Genomic DNA, 25713 nt, shown 5'->3' with positions numbered 1-25713 from the left:
TAATTTTACACAAAATAATGATGCAGAAAGGATGAATTGGAGACAATGATAGGTTCTGTTTTATTGGGCTTGTCTGAAGGTCAAACTAGTGTGGAAACACATGCACCTTTAATTCACAGCATTTTACCCATGGTTATTGTTGGAACACATTTTAAAACTTCTATTGTTAAATGTTCAGAGGTAATCCAGCACACACAGTTATACATATAGCATGGGATACACCAATCCCCAATCCATGTGATTCTTCCATAAAAATACTTACATACATTAAAAACCTTGTTTCCAACTTTTACAGATGCACCATAGAAAGCATTCTTTCTGGTTGTATCACAGCTTGGTATGGCTCCTGCTCTGCCCAAGACCATAAGGAACTACAAAGGGTTGTGAACAAAGCCCAATCCATCATGCAAACCAGCCTCCCATCCATTGATTCTGTCGACACTTTCCACTGCCTTGGCAAAGCAGCCAGCAAAATTAAGGACCCCACGCAACCTGGACATACTCTCTTCCACCTTTTTCCATCGGGAAAAAGATACAAAAGTCTGAGGTCACGTTCCAACCGAGTCAAAAACAGCTTCTTCCCTGCCACCATCAGACTTTTGAATGGACCTACCTCGCATTAAGTTGATCTTTCTCTACACCCTAGCTATGACTGTAACACTACATTCTGCACTCTCTCGTTTCCTTCTTTATGAATGGTATGCTTTGTCTGTATAACGTGCAAGAAACAATACTTTTCACTGTATACTAATACGTGTGACAATAATAAATCAAATCAAATCAAATAGGAATGATGTTAGACTGGTAGGAGATGAGATTCCATCTATTGTTCCCCATGTTAAGTCTCACCATTTTTGCATTCAGTCATTTTAAATAAATGATTTTGAGGTTTACACTCCCGTTAGTTTATCTGGAATCTGTAACTTAGAATGTCCGCTTCTGCTTCTTGAAGAAAGGGAGAAAACCTTGTTTCCCAGATCTAGTAAATGGTGTGAAAAGGAAAATAAAAATACAACAATTTACAGTGGAGGTATGGGGTGAAATCAAGGGAAATTAAATCAATGACAGTTGTAATTGTTAAATTCAGGTGGAAGATACATAATTTATAAACACATTACTGTCAAGAAGATAGATCGGGTTTTACAAGAAGAAAATTGTTTTAATTTATAATGTGTTAGAAATGCTGATAACAGTCCTGTCATACCTCGATATTACCTGTATTTGAACAGTAGAAAATGTCAGCATTTTGATTCAATAATAGTCTGTGGGGTAGAGATTTTATTTGGTTGCATTGATTATTTTGGTGTCTTCCTGCAGATACCATCGCCAATGAGCGTGTTGGGCTTCCATTGGATTGCTCTATGGGTGCGATCGAAAGTTAAAGTTAAAGTTTATTTATTAGTCACATGTAAGGCTTACATGTGACTAATAATGTGCAGTGTAACATTGCAATGAAGTTACTGTGAAATTCCTCTAGTTGCCACACTCCAGCACCTGTTTGGGTCAGTGCATCTAACCAGCACGTCTTTCAGACTGTGGGAGGAAACCGGAGTACCCTGAGGGAACCCACGCAGACACAAGGAGAACGTGCAAACTCCACACAGACAGTGACCCAAGCCGGGAATCAAACCCGGGCCCCTGGCGCTGTGAGGCAGCAGTGCTAAGCACTGTGCCACCATACCACCCCATCTTACCTGCCGTTCCCGCCACGCTCCCACTGCAGCGAGGTCGGAGAATTTGGCAGCCAGCCAAATCTCCCTCCAGTGCAGCGGGATGGGAAAATCCTGCCGGTGCAAATGCTGATAACATTCTGGCCATGATGATGCTTGGCAAAGTATTGCAGTGGTTTGCCATTACTTTCTGCAGCATAACTGACCAAGCGAAAGTCTTCTGTTCTTACCACATGCCATCAGCTGTAATGGAACAGGCTGATAATCAACCTGTTTGGGCCATGTCACTAATGCACCTTCTGTGGCTAACAAGGACTTGAACCCAGAGCTTCCAGCTCAGAGGTAGGGATGCTATTACTATGCCAGAAGACAGACAGGCTTTTAAGCACAATTTACCTTCAGGGCAAATTGAGTTTCTTTGACTTTTTTGCCCACAAAACTGGCTACGTCCCCAGAAAGAAAGTTTAATCACCAGCTGCTAATTGTGCCTGTTTGCACGCCTTCAAAGAGCTTCTAACAATAAAGCTTTTTCCTTTGATCGCAAGGACACTATTAGACACATTTTTAAAACTTACACTTTTAAAAGAATTATGAAACAACTGACTATCTTGCACCTATGTAACTAGCAAATGGTTCTGCATGCACTGTCTGGAAGTGTGGTGGAGGTAGGTTCAATCGAGGCATTCAAGAGGGGCGGCACGGTGGCACAGTTATTAGCACTGCTACCACACAGCGCCAGGGTCCCAGTCTTGATTCCTGTCTTGGGTCACTGTCTGTGCGGAGTCTGCACATTCTCCCCGTGTCTGCGTGGGTTTCCTCCGGGTGCTCCGCTTCCCTCCCACAGTCCGAAAGATGTGCAGGTTAGGTGCATTGGCCATGCTAAATTCTCCCTCGGTGTACCCAAACAGGCGCCGGAGTGTGGCGACTCGGGGATTTTTTACAGTAACTTAATTGCGGTGTTAATATAAGCCGACTTGTGACACTAATAAAAAAACTTTAAGAGAGCATTCGATGATAACTTGAATAGAAATTATGTGGGAGGGGTGGGTGTATGGGGAAAAGACAGGGGAATGGCACTAAATCATGATGCCCATTTGGAGAGCTGGTTTAGACAGGATAGGCTGAATGGCCTCAATTTGTGTTGGAACAATTCTGTGGAGTGTCATTTTCATTTAAAATCAGCTTACTCATGGGTGGTTGATTGAGGCTGATTAAAAATGTGAAATTCTTTGTGATGAACCCATTTTCAGCTGTATTCATCAAATTGCTCTGAGTTACCAAGCATATGAGGAATATCTTAATTTTTTTTAAAGTTATAAAATGCTGCCCAGTTGAGCTGGTTCAGTGCAGATTTTCTGATCTTTGATATGCAAATGAGTGGAAAGTCAGAAGAGAAAAAGGCACTTCACAAATCTAGCACAAGTTAGGATGCAATTTGTATCCAGATCACAGAGCACCCAAAGCAGAAACTCTACCGCAGTACCTTTTTTGTTTAATTTGGTAAGATTAGTTCAGCAGGCTCTAATGGATATCTGTTCCAAATTGCTGTTGGCATCTTATTCCAGCATGGTAAAGTCACCTTCTAACCATTTAGATTGTGATTGATATATCCATGGTTGTGATGGATAATTTCAATAGAGACAATGGAACTGAGACACACGTAATATATTCTCTGGGCTGGTTTCATTACTGTACAAAGTGAGCAGAGGATGAAATGTGGCATACAAAGTATTGTCTTTACTTCTATGAAGCTAATCTTTTGGTTTTATTATACAGAACTGACACGCGCGAAGAATAGAATGTGACTATTTCATACGCTTCGCATCTACTCTGATTTATCTATTTCTCGTTTGCTTTCGAAGAGTAGGCTTTTACCTAATCAGCAGTTGTTTTTTTTTCATTGCAGATGTATTCATGTCCAATTTTTAGGTGCCTTATAAGGACAGGAGGTCTTGTGGTCAGTGACCCTGGGCCAGGAGCTGTGGGTTCAAGACCCACTTCAGGACCAGATGGCCACGGAAGGTGTATTTATAATATGGCCAGACAGGTTGATGATTAGCCTGTATAATCTTTCCAACGTTCCTATGGTAGGTGATAAGAGTGGGAGAGTTTCCAGGTCAGCCACACTGCAGAAGACAATGGCAAATCACTGCATTTGATTTATTATTGTCGCATGTATTGGGATACAGTGAAAAGTATTGTTTCTTGTGCACTATACAGACAAAACATACCGTTCACAGAGTACATAGGGGAGAAGGAAAGGAGAGGGTACAGAATGTAGTGTTGCAGTCACAGATAGGGTGAAGAGAAAAATCAGCTTAATATATGATAGGTCCATTCAAAAGTCTGACAGTAGCAGGGAAGAAGCTGTTCTTGAATCGGTTGATTTTTGTATCTTTTTCCCAACGGAAGAAGGTGGAAGAGAATATGTCCAGGGATGTGTGGAGTCCTTGATTATGCTGGCTGTGTTCCCAAGGCAGATGGCGTAAATAGGATGGCACGGTGGCACAGTGGTTTGCACTGCTGCCTCACAGAGCCAGAGACCCGGGTTCGATTCCTGGCTTGGGTCACTGTCTGTGCGGAGTCTGCACATTCTCCCCATGTCTGCGTGAGTTTCCTCCGGGTGCTCCAGTTTCCTCCCACAGTCAGAAAAACATTCTGGTTAGGTGCATTGGCCGTGCTAAATTCTCCCTCAGTGTACCCAAACAGGTGCCAGAGTGTGGTGACTAGGGATTTTCACAGTAATTTCTTTGCAGTGTTAATGTAAGCCTACTTGTGACAAAAAAATAGACTTTAACTTTGGATGGGAGGTTGTTTTGGGTAATGGACTGGGCTATGTTCACAACCCTTTGTAGTTTCTTGCGGTCTTGGTCAGAACAGGAGCCATACCAAGCCGTGATACGTCTGGAAAAGATGCTTTTTATAATGCAATTAAAATTGATGAGAGTCGTAGCGGACATGCCAAATTTCCTTAGCCTTCTGAGAAAGTAGAGGCGTTGGTGGCTTTCTTAACTATAGCGAGGGTGTGTACTTGGTCCAGATGAATCATAGACCAATCCAATGGATGTCCATGGATGCCATGTTTTCTTCGGGTGTGGTACCTGAAGAATGAAAGGGCTGGTGTTCAGAGGAACCTTGGTTTGTACCTCTTCCTCTCGTTACCATGGAGATTAGTCGCACTCAGCTCCTAAGTGCACTTGTTTTTAACACAAACTGAACTAGTTTCACAGTAAGAAATCAAGTGCATGGAGAGAAAATGGCATTTCAAAGCTTTGTTGTAGATGTTACTGTCAGCTACAGAGTTTAGTGGTCACTTTGTGAGCAGATCTAAGCCCCATAAACAATGTCAGGCCATCTATATCTAGGCTGGGGGGCGAGTCGAGTGTGCGAGAGACGCCAAGAATGGCTGCCGAAAAGTTTTGATCTTCTGCTTTATCTCTGAGTACTTGGTTTCTTACTTTAAATCTCTTGAAAGATTAACTTACTCTTGTGAGAATCTCAATCCCAAGGCAGATGCAGTAAATAGGATGGCACGGTGGCACTGCTGCCTCACAGTGCTAGAGACCCGGGTTCAATTCCTGGCTTGGGTCACTGTCTGTGCGGAGTCTGCACGTTCTTCCCGTGTCAGCGTGGGTTTCCTCCAGGTGCTCCAATTTCCTCCCACAGTCAGAAAAACGTTCTGGTTAGGTACATTGGCCATGCTAAATTCTCCCTCAGTGTACCCGAACAGGCGCCAGAGAATTGAGATGAAGATCTGACCGGTATTTGAAGACTCTGATGTTTTATTTATATGTTTTATTTATTTATTTTTATTAGTGTCACAAGTAGGCTTAACTTAACACTGCAATGAAGTTACTGTGAAATGTGTGGTTGCTAGCTCAGTCCAAGTCCTGGAAAACTGCATTGTTGTTTCTTATCTAGGGGCAAAAGTCAGAAAAAGATCAGTATTCTCCATGTTGAAATCGGCTCCACCGGGTCTGCATTAGAGAACTGAGATGGAGGGCAGTTAGGGATGGGCAATAAATGTTGGCCCTGTCAGCGACGCCCACATCCCTTAAAAATGAATGTTAAAAAGGTGAATGCTGGCTGATTGCTTTCCACGGGTGACGACGCATGCTTGACCACGGCAACACAGAGGTTGTTCATTTTATAGTTTTATTTATTTATTCTTTCATGGTACTGGCAAGATCAGTATTTGTTTCCCATCCCTAACCACCCTTGAGAAGGTGGTGGTGAGCTACCTTTTTGACCTGCTGCAGTCCATCTGGTGCAGGTACACCCATCGTGCTTTTGATGATCTCTTACTCTCCAATATAAAAGGCAATGCCGTTCCGAGGATATAGGAAGCACTGGATAGATAGGGAATTGCACAAACCAATAATAACAAGAATCATGGGTTTAAAAAGAACATTGGTTTCTGTCCAGGGTTGCTGGGGCTGCCAGTGGGGTCAAGCAAGTCAAAATTCTGTTTGGGAAGAGTCTGTTATACCTGTTTATCAATAATCTTCTTTGAGGGATTAATGGATGTCATATTAATGTCCTTTGCTCAAGTCTGTTTTGCATAATCGTTTCGCTGTGAGGGAACGAAAATCGTTTTTCTCAATCATTAACCTTTTCAGCTGATTGGTATTTGAATTCCTGAATTTCTCTGCTTACCCTCTGTTGCAACTCTGGCTTCATCTCGACACTCATCATGTGAAAGATGTTCCCCTGCTGGCTCAGATTCTTATTACCACAGAAAATAAACATTGACAACAACTTTCATCTTATAAAGCCTTTTTAAGTCTTTTAAAAATGTCCAATGATTTTATTACACTCGCCAAGAAGAGAACATGAAGTTTAAATCCACTAAAATGGCAGTAGCCTAACTTAAGTCCATTCAGTCCTTTTACTCTGACTGTACCTTTAAACCATTAGTAATCATCACTGACAAAGAGAGTTAGAGACTACATCAACTTTACCCATTGCCGAGATCAGGGCAGACATTTTAGTTTTATTTAGTTTATTTATTAGTGTCACAAATAGATTAACACCACAATGAAGTTATTGTGAAAATCCCCTAGTTGCCACACTCCAGCGCCTGTTCGAGTACACTGAGGGAGAATTTAACATGGCCAATGCACCTAACCATTTACAATTATACTGATCTTAATTTGATAAAAACAGATAAGTTCCAGTACCTCTCACGCTTAAGATGCAGCAACCTGATAAAACCTAGCTTAGGGCTACTAACTACTATGGATTATAAGCCTTGCATGATACGAACGCGACTTTTGAGTTGTGTTTAATATTTTAATACTTCACTTGATACTTGCTCTGCTTGCTCCAAAACTTCCAAACATACTATGCCCGTACAGTAAGGCGGAATTAAATGCTCATTATTTTCACTGAGCCCATGCCTTCTCAATTTTGTCTTTGACTGTGACATGGCAGGTCAGGTATCCATTGATCTGAGCAGGCTGATGTCTCTGTGACAGGTTGGAGGGAGGAACTGCAGGTCGCTGATGCTGATTGACAGTTGCTTTCTCCATATATTTCAAAACTGCGAGAGCTTCGGAACCAGCAGCCAGAGACCTAGCGCCAGGGTGCCGATAATGTTGATGAATCTGTAGATAAAAGGTCATTAGTGTCTGGTTGAGTGAATGCAAAAGGCGAAGCTTTTGTGCATCGCGAAGACTGAGAAGAGTCTCAACTCTTCGAAGAGAAGGAAAAGCAAATATAGATCAAAAGATGTGGAGTTACAGGTAAGTCACACTTTCGCCGGTTTGGGATATTTTGATTTTGCAAAGTTAAATAAATGTTACTTAACCCTTTGGTGCTTCTTTTAAAAACTTTTACAGTGACCAAGTGATGCCCAACAATACAGTTTTATCTTTGGCAGTGGTGTGTTAAGGTTACCATTTTTGGAACAACACAAATTGTTACAACGACTGCTTGTGCTACACTTGAAGGGAAGACATTGCACGGTGACACAGTGGTTAGCGCTGCTGCCTCACTGCGCCAGGGACCCGGATTCAATTCCGGCTTCGGGTCACTGTCTATGCAGAGTCTGCACATTCTCCCCGTGTCTGCGTGGGTTTCCTCCGGGTGCTCCGGTTTCCTCCCACAGTCCAAAGATGTGCAGGTTAGGTTGATTAGCCATGCTAAATTGACCCAAGGGGATTGGCAGGATAAATATGTGGAGTTACAGGAATAGGGCCTGGGTGCGATTGTGGTTGGTGCAGACTCGATGGGCCGAATGGCCTCCTCCTGCAATGTAGGTATACTATTCTATGACACTCAGTATATGTGCGTGCAGAACTTTGCTTCACATTCACCAACTTCAATGCTGCGAAAGAGCTACTTTGTTGCTTAAAGTTAAAGTTAAGCTTAAAGTTTAAAGAGGATTTATTGGACCCGCTGACCTGCTTTTAAGGCATAAGCTTCAAAAGCCACTAGTTACAGTGATGCAGAAAGCTGGTGTAAAACCAAAGCCATGCAAGATGACATCCTTGAAGAAACATGTCAGGTCAATGTGTGTACACTAAAATTAAAGTGCTCATCTCGACTGCATTATATCCACCACTTTAGATGTTTTGAAAAACACAACTGGCTACTGCTTTTAAAGTTGAAATGATGATTTTAACTAATATTTACTTTATTGTAAAACATCAAAAATCACTTTGTGCTTTTAAATTGAGTGCAACAAATAGATGTTTTCTTTAACAGTGGGGCGGGATTTGTGTCCAGTCACATTTCACACACATGCACTTATAGAGAGGAACACTTTAACATTCCCCAAAGACCCACTAGTCAGTGAGGGATTGAGCCACACAAAGCAGGATGTTCGATTTTTCTGTCTGTTCTCAGCCAGACCATGGCTGGGGAGCTCCAGGAGGCAAAGAAATTTAAATTTATTCCGAGTATTCATTCCAAATCACTGTCCAGTGACTCGCTGCCCATGTGTGAAACGCATAGGTGGGAATAAGCACAAAATGGCTTGTGATGCTCGCCTTAGTCAAACAGCCTGCCCACATATGAAAGGAAGAATGTTTTGCATTCATAAAGCCCGGTTCATCGCCTCAGAATATCTCAAAGTGTTTTGCAATGAAATATTTTTGAAGCCTAGTCACTGTTGTAATGTAGGATATACGACAGCCATTTTGTGCATTGCAAGATCCCGCAGATGGGATGAGGACCAGATCATCCGTTTTAGTGATGTCGGTTAAGGGATAAATATTGGCCAGGACACTGGGGAGAAAGAACTGCTCTTCTTCGATTGTGTCACTTACATCCACCTGAGAGGGGTTGGTTGAATGCTTCATTCAATAGACAGCATCTGCTAAATTAATTGGTGTAGCACCCACTCCAGCAGGCAGCATCGGAGGCAATATCCATCTTCAAAATGGATAGTGATACAGCATCCAAACTCTTGGAAATGGTGCTACCCTATTGTCAGATTTGATATGATGCCATGATACCAAAAGTGGGTAACATAGATTTTGGCAATGCCTGCATGGTCCACAAGTTAAGAAAAGAAGGATAGAGCAGTACTTTGGGCTCTGCAATAGCATTCCTTAAAGGGCCAGACACCCTGATTATGGGTAAGTAAAGTTCATGGAACTTTCTTGATTGGAAAGTGCCTGAAAGTACGTTGGAGGGGTTTTGATTAATTTGCCAGCACTCATTGCCCTATCTTCACAGAGATGGCAGAGAGATAGGTAGCCTGTGCAAATGAAGATAGTATGGGCAGAGCAATGGGAGTGCCTCTGGATCTGCAACATGACAGGGAGATGGAGCAGAGGCTGCGGAGAAAGCAGACTCTCCGTACTGAGCTTAACCAACCTGGAGTCAGACTCCACCATGCTCATGGCAGTGACATGCCAGCCAATAGACCGAGCACCCTCCTGTATGGTGTTCCTTTCAGGCATTCATCTGAGTCCACTACAGCAGTATTTGCCACCTCACCCTCCACTGATCTGGCAAACCAATCACCCCATCACCCTGACATGCTTGCAACCTACTTTTGCCCAGTGGGCCACCACATGCAGGTCTCACCCCTTTAGTCCCTAGAGTGGGCAATGACTCCAGGGGAAGGAGTTTCTCCCAGGCTGCTGTTGAAGATCATTAAATAAATTCCATTTTGCTCACCGATGAAGTCTCTGTAAGTGCATCATTTGGGCGGCACGGTGGTTAGCACTGCTACCTCGCAGTGCTAGGGACCTGGGTTCAATTCCCGGTTTGGGTCACTGTCTGTGCGGAATCTGCACGTTCTCCTCGTGTCTGCGTGGGTTTCCTCAGGGTACTCCAGTTTCCTCCCACAATGCAAAGATGTGCAGGTTAGGCTGATTAGCCATGCTAAATTGTGTCAGGGGATTAGCAGGGTAAATATGTGGGGTTATGGGAATATGGCCTGAATGGGATTGTGGTTGGTGCAGACTCGATAGGCCAAATGGCCTCCTTCTGCACTGTAGGGATTGTATGATTCTTCCATGATTACAACGTTTTTAAAGTTGAAAGTTTATTTATTAATGTCACATGTAGGCTTACATTAACACTGCAATGAAGCATTTATCTTGTTCCAATTTCTTTCACTCTTAAACTGAGAATCACATGAGGGACTAGATTGGTGTCCTTTTGGTCATAAGCTGTCATTTGCTATGATACATTATTTTATCATTTATAGTCTCCTGTCATCAGCGTTAACAAATTAAAATGTGTGGTTTGTCTTAGACTGAACCTTCGCCACATAATCTGGGGAAGTCTCATTCTTCAGCTGCTGGTTGTTTATGTAAATGTCCTCCCAGCCTCCAACATCAGCTTGCGAACATTCATCGGTTGCGCTGTCAGAGAGTTTACATTCCTGGCGAAGAAACCTGGATGTAAAGGTTTACGAGTCAGCACGGATGCTTGCTGGGGACGATGCGAGACCTGGGAGGTGAGCCAAGGAACCTGATGGCAACATTTTCCTCATGAATTCAATTTGTTTGCACTCAGCTGGAGATGAATGTAAAACTAAAGAAAGACGTGAACCTGTAATATCCTTGATACGAAATGGCAATTTCAAAAAACTAGAAATAGTTTTCTTAAATAAAAATAATGATATAATATTAACATGTTTGGCATCACTGATGTAAATTCAAATCATTGGAAATCCTATGAAAGTAGATGTGAAGTATTTTTCATAAACACTGCAATAATGTTTGAAATGAGAAGTTTTCAACAATCAATCATTTGTGATATTACAGCTGTCAACATCTGCTCTAACATTTCTCAATCTTTACCTTAATATACAATATGGTTAAATACTGCCTCTCATCATAATCAATTATAACCGGCACGACAATTTCAATCCAAACAAAGGCAGCACGGTAGCACAGTGGTTAGCACTGCTGCTTCACAGCTCCAGGGACCCAGGTTTGATTCCCGGCTTGGGTCACTGTCTGTGTGGAGTTCTCACATTCTCCTCGTGTCTGTGTGGGTTTCCTCCGGGTGCTCTGGTTTCCTCCCACAGTCCAAAGATGTGCGGGTTAGGTTGATTGACCAGGTTAAAAATTGCCCCTTAGAGTCCTGAGATGCGTAGGTTAGAGGGATTCGCGGATAAAAATATGTGGGGGTAGGGCCTGGGTGGGATTGTGGTCGGGGCAGACTCGATGGGCCGAATGGCCTCCTTCTGCACTGTAGGGTTTCTGTGATAACTTTATCCTTTTGATGCCGATTATCAATAAACAATCTTATAAAAGATCACCCTGTTTAAAAATATTTTTTTAGGTAGTGAGAGACCAGTAAATGCTGATATTCAGAGGGATTTTGGTGATCTTCCGCATGAAATGCACAAAGTTAACATTCAAGCATAGTGAGCAATTAGGAAGACAAATGATATGTTACCTTTATTACATGGGGGTTGGAGAACAAGAGTAAGGAATACTTGTTACAGTCGTAGAGGATTTTGGTGAGATGTTACCCGGGTATTGTGTGCGGTTTGAGTTTTTTTATCTAAGGAAGGATACACTTGCTTTAGGAAGAATGTAACAAAAGTTCACTACTGTGAGAAGTTTGTCTGCCCAGTAGAGTTTGAGTTGAATGGGCCTGTATTCTTGGAGTTTGGACAAGTGAGAGGTGATCTTATTGAAGGATGCAATATTCTTAGAGGGGTTCACAGGGTAGATGCTGCTATTTCCACTGGCTGGGGAACTTATAACCAGCAGCTCATGGGGGGGGCGGGGGGGGGGGGGGCAGACTATGTCAAGGCTCGTTGATTTTCTGGGTTTGGAGTGAGCGCAACTGGAAAATCCTGCCCACTGTCTCAAGAGAAAGGGCGATCTATTAAGACTGAATGAGGAGAAATTTCTTCATGCCAAGGGTTCAGAATCTTTATAATTGTCTACCCCAGAGGGTTATACTCACCTTTCATTCACATTTCATTTACATTCACCTGAGTATACTGAAGACTGAAGATTTATTTTTGGGCACTAAGGAAATCTTGGGATATAGTGATTGGGTAGGAAAGTGGACTTGATGTAGAAGCTTGGCTGCAACCTTATTGAGTAAAAGGTAAAGTCACCATAGTCCCAGATGACCATAGGCTGCTCTCCCCTTTGAGATAAGTATCACTTTCTCCTCCCAAACAACACCAATATGTAAAACTATTACGAATAAGTTCTGTGGGTATCTTTTTTTCCAGTTTACACAAAGCGCCGGCAAGTTTATGAATTGGGGAAATGCTTTACAACTCAGCTGGTATTTTTAGTGTATCACTTAGCTTTTCGCTCCTTATAGAGAGACTACAAACAAAACTGGAAACTGAGGAAGCTGGCAACACAGAGCAGACCAAACAGTTTCAGGGTAGAGTTAGTTTGCCTTTGTTTTAAGTAAGTGCTCGCAGATGTTACATTGCTCTTTTCTGAATTATTTTGTACGGGTTGTTCTTTGTTTTTACACACAGAAACCAGTTCTCGATCCTCCGTATATCGACGCCCACCATCGAGTCTGTACCTATAACGAAACCAGGTTTGTCACAGTGAAACTACCCAATTGTCGGCCTGGGATAGACCCATTCTACACCTACCCTGTGGCAGTGCGGTGTGACTGCGGCGTCTGCTCAACTGCAACTACTGAGTGCGAGACTCTATAACACGCCATCGTTACTTGAAGCTCAAAAGCAAACCATGCAGAAAATTGCCATTTTTTTTGGAGCGTTCTGGTTTATTAATAGAAACTGAAATCAAATGATATATCTCCACAATTAACCTTGTATAGTGGTAATTCTTCCCTGGGGGAAGGAGTAAGATTATTTTATTGGAAGCAAAAGAAAAGTATTTGAAAATGATCTGGGCATCAGATCATCTGATTAGAAAAATATCCATTCTTTTTAGCATTTTGTAATGAATACTGTAGAAATGTAAAGCACTGAAACAAGCCAGTTACCCGATTATGGCCGGAATTCTCTGACCTCGCCCGTGGCCGGAATTATCCGGTCCCGCTGCTGTTAATGGTGATTTGATTGAGTGCCAAATCCTCTGTCGCTGGCAGTGGTAGCGAGACCGGAGAATTCCTGCCTACGCTTTTATGCTGAAAGTACTCAGTAGGTCAGGCAGCATCCAGGGAGAGAAAAACAGTTCATGTTGATCAGAACTACAGTTAGATTTTTCTCAATGAGCCACCTAGTTTAATCCCACTCGCTTAATCCCATACCCTTTCACACTTTCCTTTTCAACCCATGATCTGATTGCGTTTCTTTAAAAGGTATGAGACAAGATTTGAAGTTATTCAATGCTCACCCACTTACATAGAGTTCAAATTGGGTTCTCTGCGTATGGCATCTGCTTCATGGTGGCACAGTAGTTAGCACTGCTGCCTCACAGCACCAGGGACCGGGGTTCAATTCTGGCCTTGGATCACTGTCTGTGCGGAGTTTGTACATTCTCCCCGTGTCTACGTGGGTTTCCTCTGGGTGCCCTGGTTTCCTCCCACAGTCCAAAGATGTGTGGGTTAGGTTGATTGGCCATGCTAAATTGCCCCTAGTGTCAGGGAGATTAGCAGGATAAATATGTGGGGTTACAGGAATAGAGCCTGGGTGGGATGGTGGTCAGTGCAGACTTGATGGGCCAAATGGCCTCCTTCTGCACTGTAGGGATTGTATGATTCACTAACATTGTGAAAATTAAGAAATAAAACTATTCTCCCTGTCAGTAATAGTTCTCTAATCTTTCCTTTAATTCTTAATGCTTAACAAATCAAGGTCAGTAAGCTTAGAGCATGGAAACAAAGATTGAAGAGGAAAGGAGAGGGAAGAGGCATTAAGTGGAGCAGGAGGTAGGAGGGGATGGAGAGGGGCAAGTGAGGAAGATGGATGGTGAAGTGGGCAGGAATGGGGAAATGTGAAGGAAAGCGAAAATGGGATGAATAGGAAAGCAAAAGCTGAGAAAAAGAGTGAGTGTGTCAGACTCTGTTGGTGACCACTTTCCACCGAAGCCAGGGTCACTTCTACCAGCTCTGGTGGAAGGATGGAAGCTCGGCTGGCATTATACGAGGTCAATGCGGCGGTATCTTTTTCACTAATGCTGGATTAGGAAGAGGAAATGATGTTGAGGGGAGAAGCGTCTTTCTGAAAAATAACTAGAGCCCCGGGGCTATCCTGAGACATTTTTCTTGGAGTATCTGTACCTGTATGTACCAGCATCAGTGCAGACTTGATGGGCCAAATGGCCTCCTTCTGCACTGTAGGGATTGTATGATTCACTAACATTGTGAAAATTAAGAAATAAAACTATTCTCCTTGTCAGTAATAGTTCTCTAATCTTTCCTTTAATTCTTAATGCTTAACAAATCAAGGTCAGTAAGCTTAGAGCATGGAAACAAAGATTGAAGAGGAAAGGAGAGGGAAGAGGCATTAAGTGGAGCAGGAGGTAGGAGGGGATGTCCAACGCCGGCATCTCCACATCATGTGTACCAGCATCACCCACTGGTCAGGATGTGCAATTGCATGAATTTCTGAACGACGAGGATTGAACTACAGTACCTGTTTCTGGTTATACTGGCACATTTTAATCTTTAGAAGACCCGTCAGGTTGATACTAATCTTGTAATGAGTTTTGCATGGAATGTTAAGGGGAATTTTGTGTTTAAATATCGTAGATTGATGCTGTCACACCACCTCCTTGTCAACCAGTGGAAACTATCTTTCACTTTGTACATTTATATGACCCTTAATGGTCTTAAAAAGTATCTCCTTAGTTTTCTCTGCTTTATTACAAACAAACTTCCTCAACCTCCTCTCCCTTCGCCCCGTCCTCCATCACAGGGTGGCACGATGGCACAGTGGTTAGCACTGCTGCCTCACAGCTCCAGGGACCCAGGCTCGACTCTGGCCTCGGGTCACTGCCTGTGTGGAGTTTGCACGTTCTCCCTGTGGCTGCATAGGTTTCCTCCAGGTGCTCCGCTTTCTTCCCAGAGTCCAAAGATGGGCAGGTTAGGTTGATTGGCCATGCTAAATTGCCCCTTAGTGTCCCAACGGGTGTAGAAGGATTAGCGGGGGAAATATGTAGGGTTACGGGGTTAGGGCCTGGGTTGGCCGCTCTGTCAGAGAGTCAGTGCAGGCTTGATGGGTTGAATGGCCTCCTTGTGCACTGTAGGGATTCTATGATTCTATCCCACTCCACCTCTCATCCTCAGTCGTGAATCTATGTCACACATTCCCTCTGCCTTTATATCCTTCCAATACTGACATGACAAAAATAGTACACAATATTCCAGGGGTAAGCTAACTAATATCTTGAACAAGTTCACAGTTAACACCTTGTTTTTGTATTCCATGTACCGAGATGCAAAATTAAAGATGGCCTTTTTATGATCATATCCATTTGTGTTATTAGCTTTAATGGACACCATAGAACATAGAACATTACAGCGCAGTACAGGCCCTTCGGCCCTCGATGTTGCGCCGACCAGTGGTACCAATCTAAAGCCCCTCTAATCTACACTATTCCAATATCATCCATATGTTTATCCAATAACCACTTGAATGCTCTTAATGTTGACGAGTCCACCACTGCTGCAGGCAGGGCATTCCACGCCCTTACTACTCTCTGAGTAAAGAACCTACCTCTAACATCTGTCCTATATCTCTCACCCCTCAATTTAAAGCTATGTCCACTCATGCTAGCCAACACCATCCGAGGAAAAAGGCTCTCACTATCCACCCTATCTAATCTTCTGATCATCTTGTATGCCTCTATTAAGTCACCTCTTAACCTTCTTCTCTCTAACGAAAACAACCTCAAGCCCCTCAGCCTTTCCTCATACGATTTTCCCACCATACCAGGTAACATCCTGGTAAATCTCCTCTGCACCCTTTCCAACACTTCCACATCTTTCCTATAATACGGCGACCAGAACTGTACGCAATACTCCAAATGCGGCCGCACCAGAGTTTTTACAGTTGCAGCATGACCTCCTGGCTCTGAAACTCAATCCCTCTACCAATAAAAGTTAACACACAGTACGCCTTCTTAACAACCCTATCAACCTGGGTGCCAACTTTCAGTGATCTATGCACATGGACACCCAGATCCCTCTGTTCATCCACACTACCAAGTATCTTACCATTAGCCCAGTACTCTGTATTCCTGTTACTCCTTCCAAAGTGAATCACCTCACACTTTTCCGCATTAAACTCCATTTGCCACCTCTCAGCCCAGCTCTGCAGCTTATCTATGTCCCTCTGTAACCTGCCACTTCCCTCCGCACTGTCTACAACTCCACCGACTTTAGTGTCATCCGCAAATTTACTAATCCATCCTTCCACGCCCTCATCTAGGTCATTAATTAAAATGACAAACAGCAGTGGCCCAAAACAGATCCTTGCGGTACACCACTAGTAACTGAACTCCAGGATGAATATTTCCCATCAACCACCACCCTTTGTTTTCTTACAGCTAGCCAATTCCTGATCCAAACCACTACATCACCCTCAATCCCATGTGTCCGTATTTTCTGCAAAAGCTTACCATGGGGAACTTTATCAAACGCTTTGCTGAAATCCATATACACCACATCAACCGCCTTACCCTCATCCACCTCTTTGGTCACCTTCTCAAAGAACTCAATAAGGTTTGTGAGGCACGACCTACCCTTCACAAAACCGTGCTGACTATCCCTAATCAAATTATTCCTTTCTAGGTGATTATAAATCCTAGCTCTTATAATCCTTTCCAATACTTTGCCCACAACAGAAGTAAGGCTCACCGGTCTATAATTACCAGGGTTGTCCCTACTCCCCTTCTTGGACAAGGGGACAACATTTGCTATCCTCCAGTCTTCTGGCACTGTTCCTGTAGACAATGACGACACAAAGATCAGAGCCAAAGGCTCTGCAATCTCCTCTCTAGTCTCCCAGAGAATCCTAGGATAAATCCCATCCGGCCCAGGGGACTTATCTATTTTTACCCTTTCCAGAATTGCTAACACCTCCTCCTTACGAACATCAATCCCATCCAGTCCAACAGCCTCCATCTCAGTACTCCCCTCAACAACACTGTTCCTCTCCAGTGTGAATACCAACGAAAAATATTCATTTAGTGCCTCTCCTATCTCTTCAGACTCCACGCACAACTTCCCACTACTGTCCTTGACTGGCCCTAATCTTACCCTAGTCATTCTTTTACTCCTGACATACCTATAGAAAGCTTTAGGGTTTTCCTTGATCCTACCCGCCAAAGACTTCTCATGTCCCCTCCTGGCTCTTCTTAACTCTTTCTTTAGGTCCTTCCTGGCTAACTTGTAACTCTTAAGCACCCTAACTGAGCCTTCACGTCTCATCTTAACATAAGTCTCCTTCTTCCTCTTCCCAAGAGGTTCAACCTCCTTAGTAAACCACGGTTCCCTCACACGACTGCTTCCTCCCTGCCTGACAGGTACACATTTATCAAGACGCGTAGTAGCTATTCCTTGAACAAGTTCCACATTACAATTGTGCCCATCCCCTGCAGTTTCCTTCCCCAACCTATGCCAGCTAAATTTCGCCGAATCGCATCATAATTTCCTTTCCCCCAGCTATAACTCTTGCCCTTTGGTATATACCTATCCTTTTCCATTGCTAAAGTAAACGTAATCGAATTGTGGTCACTGTCACCAAAGTGCTCACCTACCTCCAAATCTAACACCTGGCCTGGTTCATTACCCAGTACCAAATCCAATGTGGCCTCGCCTCTTGTTGGCCTATCTACATACTGCGTCAGGAAGCCTTCCTGCACACACTGGACAAAAACCGACCCCTCTAAAGTACTCGAACTATAGCTTTTCCAGTCAATATTTGTAACGTTAAAGTCCCCCAGTACAACTACCCTGTTACTTTCGCTCCTATCCAGAATCATCTTTGCAATCTTTTCCTCTACATCTCTGGAACTTTTCGGAGGTCTATAAAAAACTCCCAACAGGGTGACCTCTCCTTTCCTGTTTCTAACCTCAGCCCAAACTACCTCAGTAGACGAGTCCTCATCAAATGTCCTTTCTGCCACCGTAATACTGTCCTTAACTAACAATGCCACATCTCCCCCTCTTTTGCCACCTTCCCTGCACTTACTGAAACATCTAAACCCCGGAACCTGCAACAACCATTCCTGTCCCTGCTCTATCCATGTCTCCGAGATGGCCACAACATCGAAATCCCAGGTACCAACCCATGCTGCAAGCTCACCCACCTTATTCCGGATGCTCCTGGCGTTGAAGTATACACACTTCAAACCACCTTCCTGCCTGCCAGTACACTCCTGCGACTCTGAAACCTCATCCATGACATCACTACTCTCAACCTCCTGTACACCGGAGCTACAATTCAGGTACCCACCCCCCTGCCGAATTAGTTTAAACCCTCCCGAAGAGCATTAGCAAATTTCCCCCCCAAGATATTGGTACCCCTCTGGTTCAAGTGCAGACCATCCTGTTTGTAGAGGTCCCACCTACCCCAGAAAGAGCCCCAATTGTCCAGGTATCTGAATCCCTCCCTCCTGCACCATCCCTGTAACCACGTGTTCAACTGCTCTCTCTCCCTATTCCTCTCCTCACTATCACGTGGCACGGGTAACAAACCAGAGATAACAACTTTGTTTGTTCTAGCCCTAAGCTTCCACCCTAACTCCCTGAATTTCTGCCTTACATCCCTATCCCTTTTCCTACCTGTGTCTTGAGTGCCTATGTGAACCACAACTTGGGGCTGGTCCCCCTCCCCCTTAAGGATATCGAAAACACGATCCGAGACATCGCGGACTCTGGCTCCTGGGAGGCAACACACCAACCGCGAGATCCACCAAGATTCTTATACTCCTTTACTGTACTTAAAACTTTACTGTTTAAGGTGCATTTTCTTTCCACAGTCTTACAAACAATATCCAATGTTTCACATGATAAACTGCACCTGCCATTTGTCCAGTCTTCTACCTACGTTTAAATTCTTGTAGTTTTTCACAAGGCTGTTTAATGGAAATGCACCATATTCTTTGATAGCTGTCATATGTGCTGTAAGGTAATGGCCCAGATTGTGAGGTCAGTGGCAATGAATGATGGCCAACTGTTCATTCCATGTCGCCACAGGCTTCCTATGGGTGTTTGTGCTGCAAATTGCTGTGATTAGAGAGCTGGAAACAGCGCTGCGCCTTCTGAGGGGGGTCTTGGACCTGTATGAGCAGGGAAGGCAATTGCGTGTCTTCTTACCAAAGTATACTGAAGAATCCTTACTGAGGCAAACAGTCTGTCATTAGGGAGTGTAAGGTAGAGCAGTTAATCCAATGACAAATCATACACGGTGGCACAGTGGTTAGCACTGCTGCCTCACAGCACCAGTGATCCACATTCGATTCCCAGCTTGAGTCACCGGCTGTGTGGAGTTTGCACGTTCTCCCCATGTCTGTGTGGGTTTCCTCCGGGTGCTCCGGTTTCCTCCCAGAATCTGAAAGACGTGCTGCTTAGGTGCATTGGCCATGCTAAATTCTCCCTCAGTGTACCCGAACAGGCGCCAGAGCGTGGCGACTAGGAGATTTTCACAGTAACTTCATTGCAGTGTTAATGTAAGCCTATTTGTGACACTAATTTAAAAACTTTAAACTACATAGAAAGCAAAATAAAGAGAGGGAACGAAAGATTGGAGAGAGGGAAAAAAGAGACAGAAAAAGTTAAAAACGATCAACATTTTTAACTTTAAAAAAAATTACAACAATAATTAAAATCGGAAGGAATGAGACTCCACGTTATAGAATGCTACAGTGCAGAAAGAGGCCATTTGGCCCATTGAATCTGCACTGACAAAAATCCTACCCCAGCTCTATCCCTGTAACTCTACGTATTTATCCCGCTAATCCCTCTACCTACAATCCCGGGACACTAAGGCGCAATTTAGCATAGCCAATGCACCTAATCCACACATCTTTGGACATTGCAAAAGTTATTTTCAATGCCTGAAGTTGTTTGGCAGTAATTAAGATTTATCATAGTGCCAAAAATTTACTAAGACCAGAAAAGCCAAACTCTAACTGCTTTGCACTTTTATTATGTACCTGTCATGTAACAATCGCAATTTCCTGACCTTCCATGTGTTGAAAGCTGGATTTCTCAATGAGAATCCAGTATCACACAGTTTCTGAAGGAGCAAGACAACTTGGGAAAACAAAGTCCTGAATTCCGTGTTTAACTGCACATATGCAGTCACGAGAAGTTGCTTCTCAATTTATATTTTAATAAATTGTTATTTGGAATCAATAGAATCCTACAGTGCAGAAGGAGGCCATTTAGCCCATCGAGTCTGCACCAACCACAATCCCACCCAGACCCTATCCCAATAGCCCCATGCATTTACCCTAGCTAGTCCCCCCGACGCTCAGGGCCAATTTAGCATGGCCAATCCACATAACCCGCACATCTTCAAACTGTTTGAGGAAACTGGAGCACCCGGAGGAAACCCATGCAGACGTGGGGAGAATGTGCAAACTCCTCACAGACAGTGACCTGACGCCGGGATCGAACCTGGGTCCCTGGCACTGTGAGGCAGCAGTGCTAACTGCTATGCCACCGTGCCGTCTCAAAATCCAGGCCAAGATCTTGTGAAACAATTGCCACCTCCCATTGGCATGTTTTACATGAACCTAAGTAACCAGAACTCTATTTCCATTGTAGAAGCATTAAAAAAAAATGGAATGAGAGAAGAATGTTTCAGGATCAAACCTTCTCTTTCTGCAGCTCATGTTCAATCCACATCACCCGAGACTAGACTCCGCCTGTATCGCTAGTTCAAGAAACATTCTCTTCAAATTCCCCAAAATTATCAAATATAATCACCCACCATTCCAGAGTATTTACCTGTCTTGCCAGATTCATTGCTTAAACAATATTTGAATCTAGTTTTAATAGAAGATTGGGCAAACAGGAAAAGAGCAGATTAATTAACACCAGCCTGTTCCTCATGAGTGATACAAATAGCACTCTATACAATCAGGACAAAGAGATGCATGATTCTCATGATTAGCGATAAAGATCAGCTGCTGGTAACCAACTCCCTTCCATCCAGTAAAACTCATACAACAAAACGTGTATTTTTTAACATCCAGTGGGAATAAGCCTGTTTTACACGCTTGCGATAACTCATTTCCCGGTGTATATGTGGAAGAACAGAATTCAATATTCTCCCGAAAACAAGATATATTTCTGGGGTACTATCAGGAGCTAGATATTCTATTCAAGGATTTTAAGTTGAACTGTCATTAATATGTAAATAAACTTTTACTGTTGCAACATTTCTTGCCTCAAAGTTTCCCTCACCACCACTGCAGAATCATAGAATTCCTACAGAGCAGAAGGAGGCCATCCTGCCCATCGAGCCTGCACCGGCAACAATCCCACCCAGGCCCTATCCCCTTAACTGCATGTATTTATCCTAGCTAGTCTGCCTCACACTAACTAAGGGGCAATTTAGCCTGGCCAATCCACCTAACCTGGAGTGTGGGAGGAAACCGGAGCATCCGGAGGAACCCCATGCAGATACGGGGAGAATGTGCAAACTCCACACAGACAGTGACCCAAGCTGGGAATCGAACCCAGGTCCCTGGTGCTGTGAGGCAGCAGCGCTAACCACTGTGCCACCGTGCCGTACAATCCTTATCCATTCTTTCATTAGCTCAAAACTTCACTTCTCAAGTTCTCCTCATCGGCCACTGGAACTCCACCATTCACAAACTTCAAATTCCTACCATCTTCTCTTAGAATCATAGAATCTCTACAGTGCAGAAGGAGGTCATTCAGCCCATCGAGTCTGCACTGATTCTCTCTGACAAAGCATCTTACCCAAGGCCTTTTCCTTACCCTATCCCCGTAATTCCACACATTTACCTTGGTTAATTCATCTAACGCATTCATCTAACTTACGTATCTTGGGATACTAAGGGGCAATTTAGCATGGCCAATCTCGCTAACCAGCACATCTTTGGAGTGTGGGAGCAAACCAGAGCACCCGGAGGAAACACACGCAGACAGGGGGAAAATGTACAAACTGCAAACAGTCACCCAAGGCCGGAATTGAACCTGGGTCCCTGGCGCTTTGAGGCAGCAGTGCTAACCACTGTGCCAGCACGCCACCCCATGTTCCTTTAGGTTCTTCTGACCCATTATTCTTATCTTCACCAACTCCCATTGGCACCCCGCCTCTAACTGCACCAAATCCAAATTCCTTGCAATTTTCTTCAAATTTCTCCCTCACTTCACCTGTCTACCGTTATAATCTATCTTATGCCTTTCAGTTCTATGATTCTGGCTCACACACAGACCTTTGACTCCATCAGTGGCAGAGATATTTTTAAAAATTCGTGAGTGGAATGTGGGTGCCTGTCCCTAATTGCCCTCAAACTGAGTGGCACGTCAGGGGGCATTTATGAGTCAACCATATTGCTGGGGATCTGGAGTCACATGTAGGTCAGATCAGGTAAGGATGATAGATTTCCGAAAGGACATTATTGAACCAGATGGGTTTTGATGACAATTGATTCAATCGCCATCATTAGACTTTCAATTCCAGATTTTATTTATTGAGTTCAAATTTCACCATCTGCTGTGGTGAGAATGCAAGAAATAGAAGCAGGAGTAGCCCAGGCCCTTCAAACCTGCCCCGCCATTCAATACGATCATGGCTGATCTATGCCGGTCTCAACTCCTTTTCTGTGCTATTTCCCCAAAGTCTCTATCCCTCGATCTATCAAATATTTATCCACCTCCACTTTGAATACTTCCAATGCTCCAGCCTCCGCCACCCTTTGGGGCAGAGAATTCCAGAGATTCACCACCCTCTGTGAGAAGAAATTTCTACACATCTCAGCTTTAAATGACCGGCCCTTTATCTTGTAGCTTTGTCCCCTTGTTCGAGACTCTCCCACTAGTGAAACATCTCACCATCTCCCCTGTCAAGCCCCCCTCAGGGTCTTATATGTTTGAATAAGGTCACCCCTCACTCTTCTAAACGCCAAGGAATACAGACCCAGACTACTTAGTCTCTCTCGATAGGACAGCCCTCTCATCCCAGGAATTAGCCTGGTGAATCTTCATTGCCTCCAATGTTGCTATACGTTTTTTGGTAAGGGGACCAAAACAGCATGCAGCATTCTAGGTGAGGCCGCACCATCACCCTGCAACAAAACCTCCCTATTTTTAAACTCCAACCCCTTTACAATAAAGGCCAAAATGCCATTTGCCTTCTTAATGACTTGTTGGATCTGCTTGCTAGCTTTTTGTGATTCATGCACTATAACACCTAGATCCCTCTGTACTTCACTCAGCTGCAGTCTCTGTCCATTGAGATAATAATCTGCCTTTTGATTCCTCTGACCGAAATGCATAACCTCACACTCCCTCACATTAAATCCATTTGCCAGGTTTTCGCCCAGTCACCCAATCTATATCGTGTTGCAGAATCACAATATCCTCATCCCTTCCACCTATCTTCGTATCATTGGCAAATTACATTCTGTTTCTTCTTCCAGGTCATTAATGTAAATAGTGAACAATTGCGGGCCAAGAACTGATCTCTGCAGTACTCCACTAATTATATCTTTCCACTCTGAAAAGGACCCATTTATTCCAACTCTCTGTTTTCTATGTGATGGCCAATTTTCAATCCATGCTAACACACTTCCTCCAATTCCATGGGGTTTTACTTCATGCGGCATCCTGCTAAATGTCTTTTGGAAATCTAAATACACTACATCTGCAGGTTCCCCTCTATCTACTCCCCCTGTTACATCCTCAAAGAATTCAAGCAAATTTGTCAAACATTTCACAAAACCACATTGACTGGGTTTGATTATATACAGCTTTCCTAAATGAGTAGCTATTTCCTCTTTGATTATTGACTCCAGTGTTTTGCCAATATTAGATGTTAAATTAACTGGCCTATAGTTCTCTTCCTTCTGCCTTTCTCCTTTTTTGAACAAGGGCATCACATTGGCCATTTTTCAATCTTCTGGTAGCCTCCCGGGATTTAGCGAGTCACGAAAAATTTCAAACAATGGTTCCACTATCTCTGCAGCCACTTCCATTAAAAACCTAGCATGCAGTTCATTGGGTCCTGGTGACTTGTCTGCCTTTAGCCCCTTGAGTTGCTCTAATACTTTACCCCTTGTGATTGGGAGTTTTGTAAGTTCTACCACGTTATTTGAAATCAGCTCATCTGATAACTTCGGGATATTTGTAATGTCTTGCACGGTGAAGACTGATGCAAAAAAAAATATTTAGCATATCTGCCATAGCTTTGTTTGCTGTTATCAATTCACCAGCCTCATTCAATAGCAGTCCCACATTAACTTTAGCTGCCCGCTTCCTACTTATATATCCATAGAACCTCGTGCTGTTTGTTTCTATGCAGCATGCAAGTTTTCTCTCAAAATCCGTTGAGCTTTTTAGTGTCTTGTTGCTGGATCCTAAAAAATTCCCAGTCCTCTGGTCTACCACTATTCCTTGCCACTTTGTATATCCTGTTTTTCAACTTAACATTATCCTTGACCTCCTTTATTGACCCTGGTTTTGTTTCTTTCTTGTGGAATCCCTCTTTTTGATTTGGACAAACTCCTGCTGAGCATTTTGGACCAGTTGTTGACTATCTGCCACCGCTCATCTACTGACCTTTATTTTGTTTACCTGGTTCCCCTTAGACAACTCCTTCCTCCTAGCATTATAATTGTCTTTATTTAAGTTGAGGAGACTGGTTATGTACCTATGGCATCCACCATCACACTGCATCTGGGATTCTATCACATCGTAGTCAATACTCTCTGGGGGATCCTTGACTGCAAGGTCCCTTATTAATTCTTCTTCATTACACAAAGCCAAATCTAAAATGGCCCATTCCTGGGTAGGTTCAACAACGTACTGCTCTAAAAAGCAATCCCTGATGCACTTCACAAATTCTTCTTCTATGTTACCCTTGTTGGTTTGATTTGTCTAATCAATATGCAGATTAAAATCTCCCATGATAATTGCAGTTCCCTTCAAACAAGCTGTTGATATTTCCCCATTTATACTCTGACTTCTTGGGGGTCTATAGAGTACTGCCATCCTTGTCTTCCTTCCCCTGCTATTCATAACTTTCAACCCAAACCGATTCTACATCACTATCCACTGCCTTTAAATCATGACGCAGCACTGAGCTGAAATCTTCCTTGATTAACAATGCTCCCCCACCACCTTTCCCCTTTGCCTGTTCTTTTGGAACATTGTATACCCTGGAATGTTGAGCACCCAGTCCTGGTCACCCTGCAACCATGTTTCTGTAACAGCTAACAGATCATGCTCAGCTATTGCGATCTGTGCTACCTACTCATTTATCTTGTTGCAAATTCTTTGTGCATTCACATGAAGAACATTAAGCTTGGATTTTTTTAACAGTTGTTTACAACTCTGCATTTGCCCATATTTTTGTTTATGTTTCCTGCCCCAGACTGTCACACTATGACAGTCAAGTACCCCCTCACTATCCTGTGCTACCCTCCCTCATATACCCCTGAGTTTTTAAACCTACCATTCTTGGAATCCTCCT

General features: G+C 43.5%; 1 protein-coding gene across 1 annotated transcript; it reads left to right on the top strand.

The window, feature by feature from the left end:
- The first annotated feature begins 9406 nt into the window (after positions 1–9406).
- On the top strand, positions 9407–12783 carry gphb5 (glycoprotein hormone subunit beta 5). The gene is made up of 3 exons (XM_078233128.1): positions 9407–9601; positions 10336–10587; positions 12595–12783. The coding sequence occupies exons 1-3, from the start codon at positions 9407–9409 to the stop codon at positions 12781–12783; spliced, it is 636 nt and encodes a 211-aa protein (XP_078089254.1).
- Positions 12784–25713: the final 12930 nt, after the last annotated feature.

The sequence above is a fragment of the Mustelus asterias genome, chromosome 18 (genome assembly GCF_964213995.1).
Source record: "Mustelus asterias chromosome 18, sMusAst1.hap1.1, whole genome shotgun sequence".
Taxonomy (NCBI): Eukaryota; Metazoa; Chordata; class Chondrichthyes; order Carcharhiniformes; family Triakidae; genus Mustelus; species Mustelus asterias.
Note: the sequence above shows the minus strand (reverse complement) of the source record. Positions and strands in the feature narration are given on the sequence as shown.

Excerpts from the sequence above, each read along its gene's own strand:
- gphb5 (XM_078233128.1), top strand. The coding sequence starts at position 9,407 with ATGGGAGTGCCTCTGGATCTGCAACATGACAGGGAGATGGAGCAGAGG. Across the intron at positions 9,602-10,335 it reads CATCTGAGTCCACTACAGCA|TCTCCTGTCATCAGCGTTAA; the intron begins GTATTTGCCACC and ends TATCATTTATAG. Across the intron at positions 10,588-12,594 it reads GACGATGCGAGACCTGGGAG|AAACCAGTTCTCGATCCTCC; the intron begins GTGAGCCAAGGA and ends TTTTACACACAG.